The sequence below is a fragment of the Parasteatoda tepidariorum genome, chromosome 2 (assembly GCF_982258835.1).
Source record: "Parasteatoda tepidariorum strain Cologne lab strain chromosome 2, Ptep-v5.0, whole genome shotgun sequence".
In the NCBI taxonomy this organism is placed as follows: Eukaryota; Metazoa; Arthropoda; class Arachnida; order Araneae; family Theridiidae; genus Parasteatoda; species Parasteatoda tepidariorum.
In genome coordinates this window covers 127,457,902-127,482,413 of record NC_141756.1, presented here as the reverse complement: position 1 = coordinate 127,482,413, position 24,512 = coordinate 127,457,902, and the positions used below count along the sequence as shown (strand labels likewise).

The window sequence follows — 24,512 nt, the reverse complement described above, 5'->3', positions numbered from 1 at the left end:
GAATAATGCTTTTATTGTGAATAATTATAAATTGTAAAAAAAAAATTTTAAAAATTAACTGATTTTGTTGTTTGAAAATAGATTAAAGAATTCATTTAAAAAATCAATGTTTTTTAATTTTTATTTCTGAGAAGAATTTTTTTTTTTTTTTTTTGATAATTATAAGTAATAACTTAAACTTTTTCAGACAATTAAAAGAAGTATTAAAATTCAATATTACAACTTATATTTTTGCGGTTTTAAAATCCAATATTGCAATTCATATCCGCACGATTTTAAAATTCAATATCGCTATTCATATTCACATATTTTTTTAAACTCTAATATCTTGTTTCATATTCAAGCTATTTTTAAATTCCAATATTGTACAAATTCTTTAATTAGTTACTCTAAAGGTGTGATATTCTTCATTTGGAGTAATTTAATTATAAACGCTATGTTAAAAGTTAACGGGATTTCTGTGATTGTTCAAAATAAAACAATGAATAAATGATCAAAGTGGCATGAAACATACAAGTTATAATTTTACCTCACCTGTATGTCAAATAATATGTTTTTACTATAAAATCATACCCATTTAGTTTTAAATTTATTTCAATACAAGTATTTTTAACGCTTATTAAATCTTTAGTTAGTGTATAAATGTTAATTCCAATTAATGAGGGTGTTGAGCTTGAGCAAACATTAAGACTTTATTCAGTGTAGCAATTAAATAACAATTGAACCATTTGTGTTGGAAAGCTATAATATCATAGACTCTAATTTAGCTGTTTTCGAATGAATAAGTATCAAAGCTTTGATTAAAAAGCTGTCATCAACTGATAGAGAAATTGTTTTTTTTCCTTTAGGAATCCTTGCATCAACAAGTCACTGTAGTTCATGACCTTATCTCTGTACATCATAAATTAATGTCTGAAGTGAGGCATATTTTAAGAAATCTTGCCAAAGTAAGTAATAATATATACCTCTTTTATTTTTTTTTTAATATTTAGTCCTAAAGTCTTTTTTCCCCTGAAGTTTTAAGCTGGAACTTAATAAAAGTTAAACCTATAGAACTCAGAATGTGTTACTCAATAATAAGAAATAAATGGAAAGTAATTTTACAGGTTATCAAAACTTATAACAATTCAATAAGGGAATAATTCTTATTGCTTTTATTTAGTTTTTTTTTTTAACATTTCATTATAAATGCTAAGATTTATATCTGGCAACGCATAATCATAATCTCTCTCTCTCTCTGTTTTTTATTTTATTTATTTATTTAATTTTTGCTAATTTTTATCAACATTTACTCAAGAAAGATCTTGTGAGGAAAAAGGTAGAAAAAAATCAGGAAAAAGAATTGAAATTTGCTGTTACTTTCAAACAAATTTTAATTTCGAAACAAAAGTTGTATTAAGTCGACTAATAGGAATTACTTTTTATACATTACAAATTATAACTCCGTCATTGCATTTCAGCGGACTACAGAATGCAACATTAATAGTCAATATTTGTTGAATTCTATCATTATATACATACCTTTGTAATATCAAGTTTCTGGTGGATTTTGTGCTGCAAAGCAAAGTGAACTTATCTAAAAAAAAAAGGCAGTTAAAATTTCAATAATTTTCAAACAAATGGATAGTAAAAATAAATATGGCATGACGCAATTTAAATTAAACGTTAATTTTGTATATTTTTCTGCACACCTTTTGTTTCTAAGTTATATAGTTTTTGTGCAAACATTCAGTTGAATGCCCCAAAACAGAATATAAAGAGATAATTTTATTTAGTTGTACATTTGAAATCCTTTTTTATTATCTAAAAATTATTTTTTGCATAATAAAAAATTTTCTTTAGACAAATACAAAACCTGGTATTTGACCCTATCTAGCCAAATAAATTAATAATTCTTTGTAACATACATTTTGTAAATCGTAATTTTCCCGAATCAACAGAGCATGATCCATTGACCTTACGTTAAAAGCAATAATTTTATTTGTGGAATACTGTATAATATTTATCAGTGTAATACTATCTTCTATTCACTATTAGCGAAAATGTATATCACTATTAGTTAAAATATATATATAATTATGAAAATGTGTAAATAAAATAAATTTCATCGGTAAATATTTTTTATTTAAATAACACTAATCATTGCTAAAATATTTTTCTCTCATAATTTTCTTTTCAAAAATTCGTTTTCTTTTTTTAGAGAGTTGTGGTAGTTAATTTACGTCGCACTAGAGCTGCAAAATGAGCTATTGGCGACCGTCTGGAAAACATCCTTGATGTTGATCCGGAGACATGCCATCACAATTTTGATCCTCTGTTCACACACACACATCACAATTTTGATCCACTTTACCGTAGAACAGTTTAACGAGGACCAATGCCGCACACCCTCATTCCCTACGCAGTCTGATCCGAGTGGTCACCCACCCACGCACTGACCACAGCCAGTGATGCTTGACTTCGGTGATCTGCTGGGAACCCTGTATTGGCGATCAGTCCACTGCAGGACTTTTTTAGAGAGACAACAACAATTAGAATAATTAATTCATCAGTGAATATTTTTTATTTAAATTACACTTATCATTGCTTAAATATTTTCTCTCGTAATTTTCTTTTCAATAGTTCTTTTTTTTTTTTTTTTTTTTGAGAGAGAGAGAGAACAGGAATTAGAAAGACTTCATAATGATAGGGGTTACAAAATTGTTATTCTTTGATGAAATATGTTTTTTCACACGCTGAGGAATTGACATAAGACTTGTTGTTTAGAATGAAGAGCAAATACTTGGTGCGGAGTTCAAGTGTGAAGGAGAAATTCATGGTTACATGGCCCTATACAAGGAGTTCTCTGAACGTATTTCATCCATTGTGAGCAGCCTTCTCGGTGACTCTCAAGATTTGGATCTTCTTTCTTGCTCTGTTGAAGAGGAAATTCCCATCCTAACTGTGAATGCAGCTGAGATATACAACCAGTTGATTGATTTGGCTGGTCCAATAGGAGATAGGAAGCATGGACAAATGGGTATGTCTCTACACTAACATGAAACCTATTCATTTTTCTTCAAAAAAATTCATTACCTTTCTTACAAGTTTTTGTTCTCAAACATGAAATTAAATTAGAATTGCTGAACTTTCCGTTGATCAGCATCATCACACTGATTTCCCAACTGTGAAATGAAGTGCTTCTTTTAATGTAAATTTTTAAAAAAAAAATTTTAACTAGACTTTCTATACTGAAATGGAAAACTAAAGGATTATTCTTGTCAGTATTTACAGAAAATATGTTGAGGCCTACTTTTATTTCATATAAGAAATACATTCTGGCTATCATCGTGCTAGCTTTTTGGAATTATTTTTCCCTTCAGGCATGTGATTATTCTACTTATTTGCAGAATTAAGCGAATCTGTAGTGTAAATAAGTCTTTGTGCCATTAACTCTTACTCTAATTTTTAGAAACCTTAAGAAATTTAAATCAGTTATTACAGACATATCATTGTGTTACACCCGTAACTTCCAGTTTTTAACTTTTAAGAAACTTTTTTAAACTAATGACGATTATTGAAAATTAGAGAAAATGTATTATATATACTTATTTTCTCAAAAATTATTAGACTTGCTAGACTTTTTATTTTAACTGAGTAATATGCTTTTAAAGCTTGCAAATATGATATTTGTTTATGATTAAATTGCACTTTAATGTGACCACTCACATTACTTTATCATAAAAATGCACTCGGAATCAGGGGTCCCACACCTGTGCCAAATAAAATACATGTGTATATATATGAAAAATGGTAATACAAACTGACAAGAGAAGTATTGTTTTGGCCAGTTTTGTATAAAAATTAACTTTGAAAACACAGAAGCCAAAAAGAAATGAAGTGATGGCTACTTTCGACAAGAATTAATCAATTGCCACGGATGAACTGAAAGTCTGAAATTTATAATGCGAAAAGTAGTTCTAGGTGTTTCAAAGAAAATTCAGGGTTTTTTTTTTTAAAAAAACTTTTCTGACACAATGCTGCTAGCTTGCGATCGACGTCAGATAATATGGAACCATCTAAGAGTTCAAGATCGTATCTAAAGGAGGGGATTCAAACATCCCCATTGTAAATGGAATTTTTAATATTTGGTCAAACTACTCATTTTTTAAAAAATTTCTAAACGACTTCCTATAACATCCCTCACAAGAGAAGCAAAGTCAATGAAGAATCTCTCCATTTTATTCACATGCAATGTTTTCCTTTTTTATTACGGGAAAACGTTCACAGCATTCAAATGATCCCTCTTCGTCTATCGTCATCTCTATAGTAATGGGGGATCGTTTTTAAGAGACATAATGCGGAAGATAACTTAAAATGTTTGTATAAAATTGCTTCATAGAGAATTTTTTTTTTTAATCTATTCAAAAAGCACCCTGTATAAAGTGTAAAGGCTAACGCCGGATTAGATTTCAAATTTTATTTTATAATTTTGATCTCTCTGTTCTTATAATCATCACTTTGTTATATTTATAACAAAGTAACTATTATAAAAAATAAAGAGACACTAAATTTTACAAAAGTAGTCATTCGAAACATATAACTGTTTAAGAAAATTAAACAAATTTATTTTCGATAACCAAATTAATAAATATACAATGATTAAATAAAGTAAATATACTATAATTAAAAAAGTGAACTTTAGCATCAGCAATTGCTTTTAAGTTTTGATTTGAATACATATAGGGTAAACCAACCAGTGAAGGAACACTACCCAGTGAAGAAACATTTCATATATATTGATTAAAAATAAGAATTTGAAAGTTTTTCTTTAGATTGATTGGTAACAATAGCTTACTGCCAAACAATAGGAAGTCATCTAGCAATGTTTTAGATTACCTGGTCAAATAGACTTCTCTGGAGAAAAAATTTAATTTATTATAATCTCTGCAACACCTTGTTTCTTTGAAAAAATTATAAGGTGAGTGTTTGTATTTACATGTTTGAAGTGGAATTAATTGTGTGTAATAGTTTTTTTTTTCTCACTGTGAAAAGGAGAATTCAAAATATAGTTATTGAAGTTACGTTTTATTTTTTTTAAGCATCATAGCATAATAAAGTACTGAAATAAGGGGGTGTTTATTCACTGGATCACCATACGATAAAAAACCAGTGACGGAACAAGTGTTCCTTTACTGTTTTTTTTTTCTAAGTTAATGAAAATATAAGATAAACTGTGATTTTCTTGTACCTTTAGTGATGTTCCGCATCAAAAGTATGTTAAAAATACGAAAAACAACTTCTAACCAGTGAGGGAACAGGCATGTTCCTTTACTGGGCATAGATTTCCCAGTGAATGAACAGTATGTGTTAATGTGTTGACACTTTAATTTTCAATTCATGATTTAAAAAAAAGTTAACATTTTCCAAGTATTTATATGTTATAATTTAAAGAATAGGCTTGTTTTTAAATATTTGTATGGCTTATAAACTCATAAAGAGCATTAATAAATAACCAAAATTAAGTGTTCCTTTACTGAGTGTTCATTCACTGGTAAGAGCTGTTCCTTCACTTGGTCTTCTTACTACTTGTTATTTGAACCTCCAAAACTTTAAAACAATAATTATGTAAGTTCTCTACAATTGTTTTACATAATTTGCAATTAGTAACAAATATGTTGACACTGTCATTTAACTAAAATTACGAATTGTGAAATTGATATGATTTTTTAAAAGGCAAGCGGAGCTTAAGTGTTCCTTCACTGGTTAGTTTACCCTATGTTATGATTATAAGAAAAAAATTAATTAAATAATTATTATGCAATTATTTTTTTTTTCTATTAACGTAATCATAGTAAAGGAAATAGAGGAAAGAAACATAAAAAGCTTTTGAAAAACAGCATTCAGAAATAAACACTTTTTATAAAACATTTATTTTAATACTTTTTAATTTATATTACAAACATGTAACTGAAACTATAGTTGTTTTTTGAATAATCCAATATTTCAAAGCAAGTATTCAACAATATTACCCTTTCTGTAATTTTTTTTAATTAATTAAATCTTTAATTATAAAAGGGAGTATTATGCAGACCTGAGACAATATATTTATCCTCTTTCAAGGAAAATGGAGGCAATTTTGTGGGGAGAATAGGATGTTTTCTGAAAAGAACAAAAATTGAATGAGACTAATAACGAGATGACCAAACAAATAGTTAAAAAATTATAGAATGTATAGCCCGTGTGTGCTTTGAAGTTAAGAGTCACATGCTATATTAAATTTAATGAGTAAAAAGGAATTAAATTATGAATCTAATAAATTATGGGAAATAAAGAATAAAAGCTTAAGTTTAAGAAAATTTTATGCATAATAAAATACCAGATGATTAAAAATAAGATAATTCAGTTTGAGTCACCTCTCTTCAAGCGAGTCAGTTTGGAAGTGAGTGGGGTTTCCTCACTTCAGTTCGTTTGCAGAGGCTAATGACTAATTTCCTTGTTTAACTCTTGTGTGGCAAGAACTCAAAATTTGGCCTTTATGAGAGGTATGTTTAGAACTGTAAGTAATTTTATGTATCTCGTGTTCGAGTAAATTTCGATAGCGAGGTTGAAACCTCCATTCTCCGCCCCCTTCCTAGACTCTGCTCTTTTATTTTCTGCTGTGACATTGGAAACCAAGAATTTTCCCATAGATCAGCAATAGAAATCTATCTTTTGGCCGTTATCAAGCTTATATTTCAAACTGCCTATGCATGGGGTCTGTCCAGGACAAATTTACTACCATTTAGCGGTACCTTCACAAATTCAACATTAGGAAAAACGCTCTGCAATAGAAATCTATTTTTTGGCCGTTATCAAGCTTATATTTTGAACTAAGTATGCCTATGCAGTGGTCTGTTCAGGACAAATTTACTAACATTTTCCGGTACCTTCACAAATTCAACTTTGTGAAAAACGGTAGTTTCACAAAATACTTTTTCTTAAAATTTTATTTTTGTATCCCTTAAAAAAAACGATACAATTTTTACCATATTTTTGTGTTAGTTTTTTAATGTATAATTTTTAATTTTCACATATTATGTCTAAATTCTCACAAAATAGGTACCTCTCAGAAAAACCTAGACAGACCCCAGCTATGGATTTCACACTGTGGTAGATTGGCATTGCCAAACTCGTCTCTTCTTATGAGACACTCTCCACAGTGACATTTGAAACAAGGAATTTTCCTAGAAATAGGAATCTTTTTTTCTTTTAATTGTGTAAATATTGATTGCAATCTTAGAAGTTCCTACATTCCATTTTCTATTGTTATTTGATATGTCTATTCAATAAATAGTTAACTATTTACTTCAAATAAAGGCAATTTCAACTTTAGGGAAGTTCTTGGTGAAATAAAAATAATTATCTTGTAAAAAAAATTTATTGAATGAATCTCAAAGGAAATTTTATTTAGTGTGATGTAATATTATGTCCCCTACTGGATGTAATTGTTAACTTACTATTATGCCTACAAGATTTTGAAATAGTACAAAAACGTCAATTTTTAAGCAAAATCTGCTTTAGTTTTTGCTTCAATGAAATCCTGCAATGAGCGTATAACTGAAAAATTTTATCTTTATCACCATGAACATATTCTAAATATTTGTTTTTCTCTTTATAGAAAGAATTGTGGTTTCAAAGAATATGTTGTCTCCAACAAATGAAACACTTTCTTGCTATTCACCTATGCGCACTAAAACACCAAGAGTTGGAACACCTAAAAAACAAGTTAAAAGAGATCCAAGAACGGGAAAAGGTAATTGTGTATATCTGAAATATTTCTCCAGATATTTTGACCGCACCTACACTCGCGTGCAGAAGTCTTGGGTCAAACTGAATATTATAAATGGTTGAATGGAAATGTAATAAATAATGTATAATTTGATTCCTAAACATTATATGCGTATCAATCTAAAAGCAATATGCGTATCAGTCAGAAAGCAAAGTTAGCGCTTTGAAAGTCACTTTAAATCAAATTAAATTTTCATATCAGTCGGATATTTGTTTTTCATGAAGCGATTTCTTTTACATCTAAGAATTGGATGAAAATACAATTGAAAGATGCAATTTTAACAAATAAGCATAAGTTTTGCATATTTATTTACGGAAATCGTGATTTTAACTTTAATTTATTATTGACATTTATTTTTGAAGAATTGACTTGAATTATATGAAGAAAAAAAAGAAATATTCAACTGAACTGAGTGCAAAGATTTAAAGTTAATGCAAGGAAGATTACATTAAATTGCAAATAAAGTAAAAATTCTGAAATCAAGTGTAATATATATATGTATATGTGTCTGTTGGCTTGACTAAATAAGACGGAAATTTAAAATTCTAACAGAATAATAAATTTTCGTTGCAAAAAAAAACGCATAGAAAGGTTTAAAATGCCTTTCACATGTTGAGCAAAAACTGTTGCACGCTAGTGTAAGAAAAGTTGAGACTTGAAAAAATTAAGTGCCAAACACTTTAGAATCAGATAAGTGAGCAAAGTTTATAAGTGAAAGTCTAAGTAGAATTTATACTTCAACATAGCATTTTACTTAAAACCCAAATATTTTAATTCCGCTTTTCAACTATTTTAAAAACTTTTTAACACTCAGTGGGGGAACAATCTGTTGCTGTGCCCTTAAGAATTGAAACAGTTTCGTTTTTCACTGTTTCATTAAAATTAAAGGAGATGTATACCAGTGTATGAAATGTACGTTCAGGGCATCCTTAAAAATAAAGTCTCTAGGGAGAACATTTAGATTAACAAAATATCCCTTGGAAATTTGTTTGATTAATTTTGTAGCTAGGGAGAATCCTCTGTTTTTTTTTCTGCTTTCTTATTATTTCAACTGTTATATGAGCATAAATTTTGTGTATCACAGAATCGGTATTTTGCAATGACGAGGCAGAGAATAAAAATGATGTATTTTTTATTTAACGTAAAATGAATACGACCGCAAAAAAAAAAAAAAATCATGGATCAGTTTCAAAATGTGTACAACTTATGTATTTTGGAAAATTTGCTGACTCGAAATAAAATCTTCTCTATTAAAGTTTGTCATAAAGTAATTATTCAAATTCACTCATTGTAACAGTATTATATCAAAAAACGAAATTTTGAAAACCATATGGAAATCTGTAACAATAAATGTTAATAATTCAATTTTAAGGCCACGGCAAAATTGAGTTCATCAAAAAGTTATTTGCAAATTAAGCTATGTGGATATATGTCAATAACAGAGTAAGTGGCTCAAACAAAATAATATTGTACCATAACATACAGATTTTGAAAACCATGGGAAATCTAATTATAACTACCAAAAGACTACATGGAATTGTTGGTAATTGGATCGATCAAAAAGTGATTACTCAAATGTTCAAATTCATGGTATATTATGACCTTGAGGTTTTGAAACCTGTGCATACATCTGCCAAAAACATACCAGGTAACTACCCCGGAATTTCTGGAGGATCTCCAGAAATTCCAGTGTACTCCGGGCACTCTGCAAAGACATTGATTTTACCCCGGAAAGATAAACAGGCTTCTAATTTTTATATTTTTCTGTCTATGGCGTCATATCCCTTTCACATCAGGTGTTTCTCTGCTCCACGCTCTGGCCGTTGTGTATAGTGCTGATGTCACTCAACCTGCTGAGCTAGAACTGTTCGAATGGCGTCACCATTGAAGCTGCAGTGTGTGTTTCTTCTTCTCTCTTGAATAGTTTCTTACAAGCATACGGAGTTTACTTTTTCGTGTGTCCGACGCCAGTTTTAGTTACTGATTGGAGATAGGATCATGTCTTCCAAAAAACATTAACAAATGTACCTGAAAGAATATTAAGTAGAATGAACTGTATTTACTCATTCCACTAAGTGATCTTACAATGTTTATTGCAGCATTTGCAAATACGATTGCTCGCGAGATTACTGTTTGCTTACGCGTGTGGAGGGATATTGAACCAAATGGTGCCGATTCCTCCTCCAGCAAAAGCATTAAAGACATGTTTTCAGGATCTACAAATTAAAACCAGAATGTAATAAAAGCAGAAACTCTCTTTGTGAATTTTTTAATCCAGCACGATTGCCTTTATCTGTTGCTGACTATGCAAAACAACTTGTATGCCATGATGAATGTGGCTCTTATGAGTTTACTTTAGTGACTGATGGCAGCAATTCGTCTGGTGACCAACTTTTTCCTCTTGTAGTAACATTCTTTGATGATACTTGCAGTAAAATTAAGACAACCCCAAAGTTGGATGGTACAGGTGAAATTGATAGTGTTCCCTGACAATGTGTTATGAAGAAAAAGAATTCTAATCCATCTAGCTGCTAAACATGCTACGAAGTGTAGAAAGTTTTTTTGATAGACTAATATTTGAAGAGCTTTTAAAGTTCGGTGAAGAACTGTGTAACCTACGAAACAGCAAAGGCTCTCAAGTATGAGGTAGCTATCAATGGGCAGACCCTTAAAAGAAACTTTTTTTCTCAGGAAGAGAATTCAGGAACTTTCATATGATTGAAGAATATTTTTTAAGATAAACTAACTCAACTCTACCTTTTCTTTTTACAATCTCACTGTGTGAATCATGTAATACAGAGAGAACTTATTAACCTATTTAGCATATTTTGTCTAGATTCGTAAAATAAACGGATCCTTCACAAATTTTGTTTTTTTTAATAACAGCAGGCACTGAACTTTTGTTCTTCGCCTTAGAAGATGCCGGAAGTGTTGCTCATTTATAGCCTTCACAAAATATGTTTTCATAAAAACGGACCCTTCACAAATTTGTTTATCTTCATTATTGTTTTGTTAATCGAATAAACCCTTCCCAGGGGAGGGGGGAGACGGTTCGAAATGAACTAAGTTTTCCAAGTTTAAATTCCAAATGTGGTATTCTAAGAAAATATTTCTATATTTACAAACATGTGCACATTCTTATTAATATTAAATGATTTTTTTTTGTTTGTAAATAAATAATTGATCAATTTATATTTATTCATAAAATTAATTAATGTAATATTATGTAAATAAACATTAATTTCTGGCAACTTTTTAAATAAAATAGTATGAATTTAAAAATTGTTTAAATTTACTTAATGCATTACACATTAAAAGTGATACATAACTAAGTTGTGTTATTTAAAATCTGTCAATTGAAATTATTAAAAATGTGAATGATTTTGTTTCTACATTATTCATCCGAAATGAATATTCTGTGTTGAACAGTATAGGCTAAATACCAACTATTTGCATGTTGCATCTCTAATTTAGTAGCAGCAATTGTATAGCAGAATCTTGTATCTATTTACAATTTAAAAGCTTCTTGAAAAGGTTTTAGGAATTTTTAGAATAACAGGACCCTATTTGCACAAATTCACAAAAGCAGGACCCTGGTTGAAAGAAGGTGACTTAACGCTTATTTCATATTCACAAATTATGAGTAAATTTTTCACAATTTTACAAAAACAGGATCTTTCACAAAATGTCTGTACCGGCCCCTGCATACTTATTTTGCCTCACAGCAATGCTGCTACGATGCAGTATTAACTGAGCAAGATTTACTGAAAGCTAAATAAGCTACTTTTGTTGCTTTGGCAAAAAGAATAAATTTTTGATTTTTATGTAACAATATCATGAAGAGAGCTTCATTTGCTTCATAATTATTCTCTCTACAATTCTAATTTAATGTAGTTTTTAAACCCTACAAATTTCCTTAGTTTTAACCATCCCATAATTACAATGCGTGAATTTTGAATTTAAGTTATCCCTTTTAATGCATTTTGTTGATGTCCATTTTATCATAAATCTGTGCTTTTTTTTATAATTTTTTTGGCACTTAACTTTTCTCTCATGGTTTTGAAAGTCCTAAATCTTTTAATATGCATTAATGAATACTTGAATTGGGCATTTAAATGTGCGTTCTATTTGTACCGATTTCATCTCAAATCAAAGGGATTTTTTTTTTCCTTCATCTTCTTCCATGAGTTATTGGTAGGATTTTAAAATCATGTATTTTATTAATCAGTTTTGATTCCCTTAATTTCTAACAGTTTCATCATCAATCTAAGTAATTCCGCTTTCTGTTTCAGTATTTACTACATAGGTTTGAAAATCTCCACATTTTTTAATACAGTGTATATACAGTAACAGTATCTACGAGTACTGTTTTTTCTGATGTTTTGTTGAATTATAGCTTTGAGCTGTAATGCATCATGTTAAAACCGCATAAAATTTCTTCTTTAATTCGAATATTTTATTTACATTGCTAAATAAAATATTTATTTTCATTCATGTTTATTTAATTTAAAATAAACTTTGATGTATCATGCTGAACAACAATCTTATTATGTGAAAAATGACCGATCTTGAAATAATCAGTAAAATTAATATAACAATAATTGCCTTTTTTGTTAGAATATCTAATAATTGACAAATCAAATAAAAAAGTTGTTGAACAAATTAAGTAAGGGCACATATTTGCATCTAAATAATCTGCCTCTGAAGAGCAAACATAAATTTGAGTGCAATACTACAGATCTTCTTCTAACACAAGACAAAACTTCTAACAAGTCTTGAAAATCGAAATAATGACACTGGTAGAGTTGAAAGATAAAATAAAGGATAGTAAATCAATGTATGGTAGTGAAAATCATTATTATAATAATGATAATTAATTGAAGGTAAGTTCTTTTTTTAACCACCAATTTGTTTTAAGTGAATAGCAACATAAAGGCAGTCCTACCTCAATAATTTAAATTAATTAAAAGCACGGTTCAGTTCAACAGTTGTGTTTATCTCTTTTATTGATATTACTCTTAAGTACATTCATAAATCCTTTTAATTGATAAACTTTCATTTATTGTAGCTGTACAAGAACGTAACACTTATGCAACAAATGTTTGGAAACGTGTGAAACTAAAGCTAGATGGAAAAGATCCTGATCCTATGAAAAAGTCAAATATTTCTGAACAGGTACGAATGTCTCTCTCCCTCTCTCTGTAATTTTATCTCTATATTAAAATTCGAATGCATTATTTTTGATTTTTCATCCTTAACTCAGAAATCATTCATTATAGCTGTTCCAATTTAAGGATTATTAAAAGAAAGACTTGTGTGCAGTTGAAAACTTATTCTCAAAATGTTTTGACATTTAACTCTATAGCAGTGGTTCCTAACCTTTTTAGTTGCCACCAATTTTATCAAAATATTATGTTCACTAACTGCCAAACATGTAATTAAGATATATAATTACAAATTGACACCTATATAGGATATAATTAAACATACTAGGAAGCAATAATTTTTCTGGATAATAGGTAAACGAACATCAAGATAAAAATTGCAACCAAAGTTACAAAAAAAGGTAGTTTTTTACCCTCAGAAGTTAGATGTTTAAAAATATCACATAAATGTAAATGATGCCAAGTCTCCTGTTTTTTAACGAAAACTCCTGTATTTTACCACTATCTCCTGTTTAATTGTATATTCTCAAATTTCTCCGTATTTGTTGAAGAAATTTAAAAAAGAAAATTTTTTATGATAGAATATCTGCTGATTCATGCGTTCATTCAAAGTCAAAGAATGGGGTTTCCACTTGTAACTATAAATGATAATAATATCACAGATTTAAAAGAAATTGCAAAAAACCTTTTTCTTCGCAATGAAAACTGTTCTAAAATTTTTCAAAATTGTTGGAAGAACAAAAAATACTATTACAGAGTGCGTAGCGTTTTTAAAAAGTACTTGAAGCTGCTTATTTTCGACTTTCCTTTTTTTAAAGCCCTTAAAGGTGTTTTTTTCATTGAGTGTTTTTAAAAAATACTTAGTTTTTCCCTTTTCAAAATGAGATTTTTCCTTTACCATGTTGATTTTCGCTTCCAATTATGCAAAAAGACACAGTTCACATTGTTCTTTTCAACGTTTTCGCAATTAATTCTACCCCAATCTATTTCGACGTACTATCAGTCCGTAGCGTATAAAAAACGCCATTCGTTATACATGATTCAAAATTTCGTGATTTTTGACAATTGTCAAAAGCATGCCAAAAGTTTTTTTTTTTTTGACATGACGTTTAAAACGGAATAAAACCGTAGATTGTCAAAAACTTAAAATGCTTAAAAATATTTTTTGAGTGCTCGAAAAGTGCTTATTTTTTGTTGAATAATTTGGCTACACACCCTGTATTAATCCTCCTTTTCTTCCAGCAAATATAACTCAATTGGAACAATGTTGGAACTAACATAACAGGAAACTAAACAGCAAAAAATTTTCACACAGTCTAATGATCCACTGGCCTATTCTGATTTTTAAAAAAAATTATTTACAATACTCTCAACTCACACTGGCAAAATTGTTGAAAGTGAAACAAACTGTGGGAATATAGACAATTTAAAACATCAGCTTTTAAACACTTTGCATATAAGTCTCAGACATATAACTCACCTTTTAGACAAAGTGCACGGAACTGTTATACATATTTTTACCCACTGCAACACATTTAAAAGACAACACCACTTTGGTATCTAAAACCCTTCATTAATTGAAGATAATCCTCACTGTAATATACCTTAAAAGACTTCATACATCAATCTAATTCTGCAATGAGACCTGCTTGTAAATAGAAAGAAAAATTTTCTGAATACAAACTCTCAATGTATAATCATGACATAGTAGAATTTGTGAACGCTAGAGACAGGAATCTTCTAGTTTCAAAACGGTTATTACTATTATAAGAATGGCAAACAAGTCAATAACATACAGAAAAATGCGAGAAAATGATTGATTTAAAATGTTAAAAAACAGTGTTTTAAATTCTTGATACTTTTATTATTTCTTTTCTTAGTTTTAAAATTTATTTTAAATAAATTGCTGCACAATCTGTTACATTTATTTTGTCATTTTAAAACTCAAAAGAAGAAGGAAAAAAAATCACAATTTCAAATTAAAATTATGGTTTGGTAATTGAAACTTTGTTTTAATTGTTAAGGCATTCTTTAAATTCTCTACTTCATCTAGTCTTTAAATTTCAATCATGCATTTGTTTCAAAATGGTTGCTATGCATTCAAAGCTATGTGTTATAATGAAAAATTGTTTTAGGTAGTTAGAGCTTCTAAAATATTCTTATAATATAGTTTTAATATTAATTTAATTTTTATTAAACATTTATAGTTTTTTTAGTCATAAATCAAAGTTCTTACAGTGTATTTGGATAAAAATCAAAAGAATCTCAAACCCTGGTTAAAAGTAGTGCACTTCAAATAGTGAAACTACTGTAATCTCAATTTAGTGTGTGTGCTAGTAAAAAACAAGGTTCTAACACAACTAATTTTTTGAATGTATTGGGTACATTGGACGTAGTGCCCCTGTGACTGAGTGTCAGGAAAAATTACGTATATACAAATCACACATAATTAAATATTTAAACATTAAATAATAATTTATCACTTTGGTCCCACTTTCACTTGCACACTCCTGAAATATTGATGTAATTTCAAGACATATTTTTTAATTTCTTAGAGGAAATAAAATAGTTGCTTAGTTTGTAGATTTCTTAAATATATGCCGTCAAGAGAAGCATAAAAAGGTTAAATGTTTCAGAATAATAAACTGGCTCATTTAAACATTTATAAATATTATCTTTCTTATCCAATTTTTTAATGAAAACAATTTTAAACATATGTAAGTTATCCTAAAAAATTTTAGTCCTTAAAGTAGTGAAATTGTTACTGCATTTTGAGAGTTATTGTAGCTAAAAAAAAAAAAAAAATGCTTTTCTGACCACTGATAAATATATAATGTGCACATATGTCGGTTGCTCATAACAAAGGGAACCACTGACAAACAAGTGAGGGAAATGAATCATTTTCTTTAGAGTGATCTCTAATAAATGGTATTAGACCCTATCTAGCAGCCCACCAAAAAAGACAATTTTTAGAAACAAATTACTTCTATTGACCCTTTGATGGTTATGAACGAGTTTGGCTCCCAATTGAATCGGGCTTCCTAATGCACGCAAATGAGTTCCGCTCGCGAGCAAGATTTCGACCAAAATGGTTAAAAACGAGCACTACTCGCATAGGGAAATTTTTCTCCAGTGCGCGCTGACGAGCTGAGCTCGTTCCCCATTATTATTCTGCATTGATTATGTTACAAACGAATCCTACTCCCGAAATGTAGTTAGTTTTACTGTCTACAGAAGGCAGTACGGATTCCAAGAATTTCTTTTAATAATGAAGGGGGAATTTTTTTTTTTTTTACCTTGCACTTTTTATGCGTTTTTTAGGGTGTTTGTAAAGTAAAATATCTCAAAAGCGTAAGTTAGATAATTATGTGATGGTTATTCAATTTAATATTTTTTATATTTATAATTAACTATTATTATTTATATAATTGATTATAATCATTTATAATTTACTATTTAATAATTATCATTTATTAATTATTTTACAGTACATAAAAACTGTTATTTATGTACTACAAATACTTTAAAAAAAATTTCAAGCGTGTGAGCTATCTACGGCATCGCCATAGAAGGGTGACATTTTCGGAAGAACGGCGGGAGAAAACAGCTGCCACTTTCGACTACTGTTTACTTGTAATACTTTGCTAATTAAGTAAACGAAAACTGTCCGTTTCCTTAACCGTGAAAGGGTTAATGCAAAGAGAAAAAGTGAAATCTTTTAATTAAATAAATTCTATCTATTAAAAACCATCAAATTTCTGGTATGTATTGAATTATTTGTTTTCTTTTTTAGATTGATTTTGTTATTAAGGAAGCGACCAATATGGAAAATCTAGCTGTGCTCTATGAAGGCTGGACTCCCTGGGTGTGATGATAATTGGTCAAAATACCTCCTGTGAGAGGTTTCATTCAAATATCTTGAGTAGAAGTCGCTTCTATCTCTTAATTCAATGTGGATGAGATTGGCGTGCTTGTTATTGTCATTGTCTCGCCACAATCCCCTCATCTCACACCGTAGGGCTTTTCGCCGCCCCCCATACGCCGCTGGCAAGATACATCCTCGGGAACAACAACAACAGACCACCACAGAGAAGCTGGTCGCAGAGCAGATATCTCGTGAGAATTTTTGCATCATCGTGACAACATCTTTATAAAAGGCAATCTCTTTATTATTATTAATACTCATTTTGTTAGTTGTACTTGCCATATATTTTCCACCACTTAAGAGACATTCCAAAATATATATTTTAATAATTATATATTAAAATAATTTTTAATGGATTCGAAGGTGCTTTGCCAAAAATTTACCTAAGGAAATACTTTTTAAAAAAAATATTCTTTAAATTTTTGCATTAATATAAATAAATATTTGATTTTTCCATTATTGTATTTTGTTTTATATGTTACTTGTTTGACTGAATTTTTGGCATGTTTAAATTGTATTGCATTTATGCTATTATTAAATGTGTGGTTCTAAAATAAATGTTTAGAAATAAATTAGCGATCCATTACAAATTTTAAAAATATGTGCATGAATGAAATTTTAAAACTATTTTTGTTTTGAATTATTTTGTAAAATATCCCTAAGAAATTAGAATTTTTTTTCTATTTTTTAAGTTTTAATAGTGTGAAATAATTATCAAATAAAATGAAGCATAACTGTTATTCATTGCTTTGAAAGGAATGAAAATAATAGGTTTACTGAATAATTTATATTTCTAAACTAAAATTAGAGATAATTAGTTGTGAAATGAAAACAACTTTCTTTTTATCAATATTCTTGAACTGAAAAATTCTATATTCAAAATTTTAGAATTAATAATAGTATTTTTATTGAATCATTTTTTTCTACATATTAAAAATAATAATTTAAATGCAAGCAAACAGATACAATTTTATTGGCATAATGTATGAAAACAATGTATTTTAGCCTTTAATACTTTCTATGTATTTTTAAGAATATTTATTACAGATTACTTTGTAAGCTGGGAAATACATGGTGGAACTTTTCTATTGACAAATTAATGTGTTTTTTATTATTTACTAATGGTGGGTACTTTTATTTTCATAAGAGAAAGTAATTTTTATGATGTCATTCTGTCTGTGACTATAATATGATTCTAAGCAAATAATATGCAGCGTTTTAAAACCGTCCAACCTATGTAAAGTTTTAGTCATTTTTTTTCTCACTAATTAACGAAGATTTGGTATGAAGAAGAAGAAAAAAAATTTAGGTTGTCCATTTGTTTTTTTTCTTTTGTTTGCCCTTTAATTGTGAAATATTTTATATGTGTTATATTCAGTAAAATATTTACTGTAGAAATATGCATTTGAAGAAATAAATCCTCTCTATGTATTTTGTAAAAACATAAGTTTTCAATCAATGAATGAAAATGATAACAAAAAAGTTTAAAAATTTTAATGAATGTATTTTTTCATCATTGGATTTGATAATTATTTTTTTTGAGATAGTTTATAGTAATAATTAATCTTTTTCTTTCATTTAAAATAATTTATCTTGAAAAAAGTGTTATTAGATATCTTTTAAAGTTTGAGTTAATTTAATTCATGATTCAAAAAGCATAAATTGCTAAGTTTATATGAATCACAATGAAAAGGGAAGAAATGAACCCTATTTTCATGTAAATAAATTCTTTCTCTATTGTCATGTATGTATTTCTTTATAAGTAATGTGATATATATGTATGTAATAGTTATATTATCTGCTCTAATTGTGAACAGTTGGATCAATTGAAAGTTTTTTAAATAATTATTTTCAAAGATGTTTTTATAAATGAACTGCAAAATTTAATTTATCCTCCCATGCGTAAAAACGTCATTTATGTTAAATTTTAAGACTAACAAAAGATATGCGTGAGCAGGAAAGGAATAAAACTAGATATCCTTGTAACAGTAAATAACTTCAAAACTATAATAGATATCTAAAATTATGCAACAAAAGAATTTTAAACGGTACAGTGAAACCTCCAGTGGCAACTTTTGGAAGACACCCTCTCCCAGCAACATCTGCACCAAATGTGGAAAAGACCAAAAAAGAAAAGAAAGAAACACAAAAAAATATCAAAACAAATAAGTAGATTAAAATTTATTCAAAATATTTGCTTGAGGTTCTTATATGGAGAGTTGTAGTCAGAGTGCACTAAAGACTATGTTATCTATGAATTACTTTTTAGAGTTGAAAGTTAAATTTTAGAAAAAAAAAAGTTTTTTAAAAAACAAGAAGTTAAAATTAAAAAAGCATCTCAAATAGACAAACCTCTTCTCACCTTTTAAAACTAACTAATTTTTATGCTATAATTATATCTGTTGAGATCATTTTTATAAACGCTAAATTTTATACCTGGATTAGTGATAGCCGACAGAAGTGGCATTTCCGCACCAAGAAAATCACACGGACTAAAATTAAAATAGTTTGCCGAAAACCGTGTTCTTGATAACATCTTGAAGCCAATGCAGGGTGCGTAGTTTTTTTTAAAGGTGCTTTTTTCATTGGGTATTTTTAAAAAGTGCTTAATTTTCCCTTTTTCAAAATGAGATTTTTCCTTTACTATGTTGATTTTCACTTCGAATAATGCAAAACGATACAGTTTACATTGTTCTATTCAACGTTTTCACAATTCAACCCCAATCTATTTCGGCGTATTGTCAGTCCGTAGCGTATGAAAATGCCATTCGTTTTACATGATTCAAAATTTTATACAGTGCCATGAGTTTTTTTTTTTTTTTGACATGACGGTTAAAACAAGATAAAACGGTCAATTGTCAAAAACCCTGTCCAACCTTTACAACCCTGCCTAATTATGATATTTTGTGCTTAAAAATATTTTTTGAGTGCTTAAAAGGTGCTTATTTTTTGTTGAATAATTTGCCTACGCTTCCTGCAATGGGGGTAACCTTTAAAAACGGCCCTTTTACTGAGGAACGGTCGCTCCCTAGAGGTTTCACTGTTTTTTTAAAAATAAGGAGGCTGAAAAAAAAAATTTATTTTTTGAATTGTTTGTTAATAATTTAAATCTATAAGTTGTTCAGGAGGTTAATATAAAGCCCTGTTTGTAAAATCATAAGCGTAAAAGTTTTAAATTGCAAGAAATATTATATAAAATTTTCCAAGGCTGCAAATGTTTTCGTTTTTTTTTTTTTTTTTTTTTAATATCTAAAAGCTCAGATTTTTCATAGTGGAAATAGTGATTTGAAATGCCATCTGTTTACAAGTGATTTTCGTCTGCTTTAAAGGTCGTAATAGGTTAAAAAAATAATAATAAGTAAGCAAATCTTTAGCTTGCTTGATTAATTTTTATGTAATTATAGTGTAAAAAAGTCTTTAAGTAGAATGTGTGGCTTTAGAATTTCAATAAACTGTTGTTCTTTCTCTCTTCTTTCAGTTCATCTTTTTTTCTAAACATATTTTGTGTTTGTAAAATAAAATAGTTGTAGCTAATGAGATCCTTAGTTTCCAGCACAGTTTTTTTTATTCCTGTTAGATTTAAACTTAACTAAATTAGACTCTTTCGACATGACCACGTTCAGTGACCGAGTTTCTACATGCGTAAACTTTTTAAATTGTGCAACGTATTTTTTAAAAATATAATTTTCCTTAATTGAAAAATAATATTTTTTAAAGTAAATTTATGGGCGTATATTGCATTAAATAATTATTTCAGTAGTATTTGGAAATAAATTTTTCTTTTTGGTTTTTAGATACGTAAATCATATAGTTTATTGTGTAATAGATTTTTTTTATGTTATCAACTTTGCCATTTATTGTAATATTATGTGTTATATTTCTTTTTGAAAAGGTAGTAACAACAATTTCTAAAATATAATAACTTAATTTTATTATTGAATAATCTTCGATTAATTTAGAAAACCCTCCCATTTATTCAATGTGATGAAAGGGGTTAGTTTAAATGAACTGTTCAAAATTGCAAAAACTTCTCTGAATAAAGCTCTTCATTATTTTATAAATTAGCAAGAGAGCTGCGTGTCATTTTTCTGCATTGACGTGTGATGGTAAATCAATTGTTCTGATATCTGAAACAGGGTGCGTAACGTTTTTAAAAAGCGCTCATAGTGCTTATTTTCAATTTTCGTATTTTAAAACCCCTTAAAGGTGCTTTTTAAAAAGTGCTCAATTTTCAAAAATGAGATTTTTTTTTTCTTTACCGTGACAATTTTCACCACGTATTGTGCAAAAGTGTGCTATTTACATTCTTCTGCTGAACGTTTTCACAATTCATTCAACCACAATAGATTTCAGTGTACCGTCGGTCGGTAGCATATGAAAGTGCCCATCATTTTACACGTTTGATGAAATTCTCGAGAGTCCGCACGTCACCCTCTGGAATCGAACCAAAAAATCTCTCGATCTTCTTTGTGATGGCTAATATAATCGAGAAAAGAGTTCTTTGTCAGAAACTAGTTATTTTATCATGATCATGTAAAGTCTTTGAAAATTATTTTGTTTAATGTATGTAGAGCTTTAAAATATTTTTTGTTGAAAGATTAGGTTACGCACCCTGTTAAAGTTGTGAGCCAATTTAATGGTGAGTTTCATTTGATATAGAAGTGATGTAATGTGGGGTGTTTCCACACATAAACAAAATTTCAATAAAAGCTGCAAAATTTTTGTCTACTCATCAGTACTAGAAATTTATAATATTCTTCAGGATGGATGACATGCAGTTCCTCTTTTAAGGGAGACTATTTATATTGTAAAGTAACATTGTCTTCTCATTTTAATATTCTTTTCTAAATTGTTCTTCTCACGTGTGCTTTTTTATGTCTTCTCTTTGTTTTGAATTTAAGTTTAGGGTAGTGTTCCTTTCTCCTCTCTCTGATACTGTGTGTATTTATCCTTGACTTTATAATGGGATTGTTCTTGTATCAAATAAATTTTATTATCTGACTCTTTGCACATTCTTTCTCTAGAGATTGCTGTAGTGTGTCTACCCCTACAAATATACAATTCGAATTCACTAGTTTATAAGCAGAGGTGATTGTGCTCTGAAAAAAAATCCGGATTTTTCCCTAACTGCTCTCCGGAAATCTTAGGTCCAGAAGTTTTAAGAAATCATTGATCACATTTATGTATAAAAATTCTTGAATATTTTATTTAAAAATATTAGAGCTATGCTATGGCTTAGAATAGATCAAGATGGCGAAAATTAATTGGGACGGCCTTTGGCCTGTCATGGGCTATAGTGCCCAAGAACTAGAATTTATACTTGGCATCTTTCATTTGTAAATATTTTTTTTTTTTTTTGGTAGAATAATAAATGTGATGAGAAATAAACTTTTACTTAATTATTCATTTAAATTATGCTGTATATAATTTATTAAGAATTCAATGTTTTGAAAATATCAATGATTTAAATTTATAAAGACATTATGTGTCTTTCATGATTTTACTCAAGAAATTTTCTGGATTTTTGAGTTGAACTCACAATCACCCCTGATATAAGACATGTTAACTTGATTCTATGTTGGAGCACCTTTTCATAGATGAAGGTCGATAACTACTCTCTTCCCACATGGGTGACCTTCGGACGAGATGTGAACACTCCTACCTTGACAATAACGCCCACTTCGATTTGAACACGCCTACCTCTATGGATTAGAATTATACCCGTCGTTGAACAGCCAACCCAATTTTTGGGTTTACGACTGCTAATGTTCAACTCCGTAGCCTTGTCATTTTGAACCAATCCAAAAGACAAAACTCCTGGATCAGTACTCCCAGAGGTATTGATTTGCTATGGGAACATGGAGGACTTTGCGACTCGACAGATTTAACGTGCATCAGTCACCATTTACCACACGAAGAGTCTTCGGCCTGCGGCGATTGAACCCACGAACTGTTGGACATGGGCCCAGTGCCCTACCAACCAGGCTATGTTCACATTTAACAGTTGACTTGTGACGGAGACATTATCCACCTCCTCCCTCTGTTGCTACTCATTCTCGATCTCACGAATGGCAACACAGGAGCAACCACGACCATGAACTTGATACAGCTCTCACGGTCAGGAAAAGCACGGTGATCTTAATACAGCTCTCCTGGTTTCTCACAAAACAACAATAATACAACTAGTGGTTTTTACTGTTCATCGAATTCTATCACAACTATAATTCTGGTGGGGGAGTACTGTAGTGTGTCTACCTCTACAAAAATATAATTCCAATTCACTGGTATATTATATAAGACAAGTTAACTCGATTTTATGTTGGGGTACCTCTTCATAGATGAATGTTGACATTGTCGATATCTCCACAATTGCCATCTAATTTTTTTTAGAAATACAATTAAAATTTTAGACATTTTTTTTTAAACAGTTTATAATTTTAAAAGTGTTTAGATAATGTTATTTCCCGTGCTTATCAATAAATTTTAAAGCTTTCAGGATATTGACGGATCATTAAAAAATTATGAACAAAAACGCGTATTTTTGAGCACCCTATGCCATAAAATATAGCAATATGTATGTAACTTTGTTATTTTCCCCATTTGTTTTTAAAAATAATTGCTTTTAAAAATTTTGTTAACCTAGCTTATATATTTATAGACTTTTTATGAAATCTTTTTGTATTATGTATCTATTTTTTTTTACTATAACTTTAAAATATGTAATAAAATTAAAAGTTTTAGAAAAATGTATAATAAATAACAAAATTATTGTTTTAAAAAAAGTAGTTAAAAGTTGAGCAAGATAGGAGCATTTTAAGTGGTTATTTTATACTGTGCTTGAGTGGAAAAATTTTATAAATATATAAATTTGTCTTTAATCGTATTTGGAAACTGATGAAGGAAAAAAAAAAAAAACAGATTCTAATATTTTGAAAACGTGAAAAAGTTTCGAGCAATTTTCTAAAACATTTTCGTACCTATCAAAATAAAGCTTCGAATGATTATGGGTTTTTGCCAAATGACATTTTGTACATTCAAAAAGGATTTATTAAAAATGACACTGACATTAACATAAAAGTAGGCTTTCTTTTACACGTTTTCTTTACTCATACCATCACAATTGGGTGTACGGATGATTATTATAAGCAATTATCATTTGTTATTAAATTTTGCCATGTGATACAAAATTAAATTTGCAGTAAACCCCTTTACCAATCAGAGGACCCGTCAAATTGGACTTTTTCCATTAGTTGCCAAATGCTATTCATTATAAAAAACGTTTGTTTTTTTTCCCCTCGCATTATGCACAGTATAAAAGAGCTACTTCAAACGCTTATATCTTGCGAATTATTTTCAAATTTTAGAATAATAACTTCTAAAATTAATTAGAAATAATAATAAAATTCCAAAAATATCTTTAAAATAACGATTTCCTTAAAAAATATCCGAGTTTTATGTTGCATTTTATTGAATATCTTTAAAGTTACTATAAAAAACATAAGATAAGAAAAAAATTGACTATAATAATTACGTATAATATACCATAATTATTTGCGCTAGGTGTGCAGTTTTTGTAAGTAATAAACAGAACAATCGATGCAAGTTTATTGCT

At 29.0% G+C, this 24,512-nt stretch overlaps 1 protein-coding gene across 3 annotated transcripts in view; it reads left to right on the top strand.

The window, feature by feature from the left end:
• The window catches only part of nonC (serine/threonine-protein kinase Smg1), a 184,001-nt gene extending 167,017 nt beyond the window's left edge, over window positions 1–16,984 (top strand). For all 3 annotated transcript variants that reach the window (XM_087158370.1, XM_087158369.1, XM_087158371.1), the window contains 5 exons: window positions 849–947; window positions 2,767–3,019; window positions 7,640–7,774; window positions 12,879–12,985; window positions 16,769–16,984. In XM_087158370.1, the coding sequence (XP_087014496.1) occupies window positions 849–947; window positions 2,767–3,019; window positions 7,640–7,774; window positions 12,879–12,985; window positions 16,769–16,846 (672 nt within the window). In that variant the 3' untranslated portion in view covers window positions 16,847–16,984. The remainder of the gene's footprint in view (window positions 1–848; window positions 948–2,766; window positions 3,020–7,639; window positions 7,775–12,878; window positions 12,986–16,768) is intronic.
• Window positions 16,985–24,512: the final 7,528 nt, after the last annotated feature.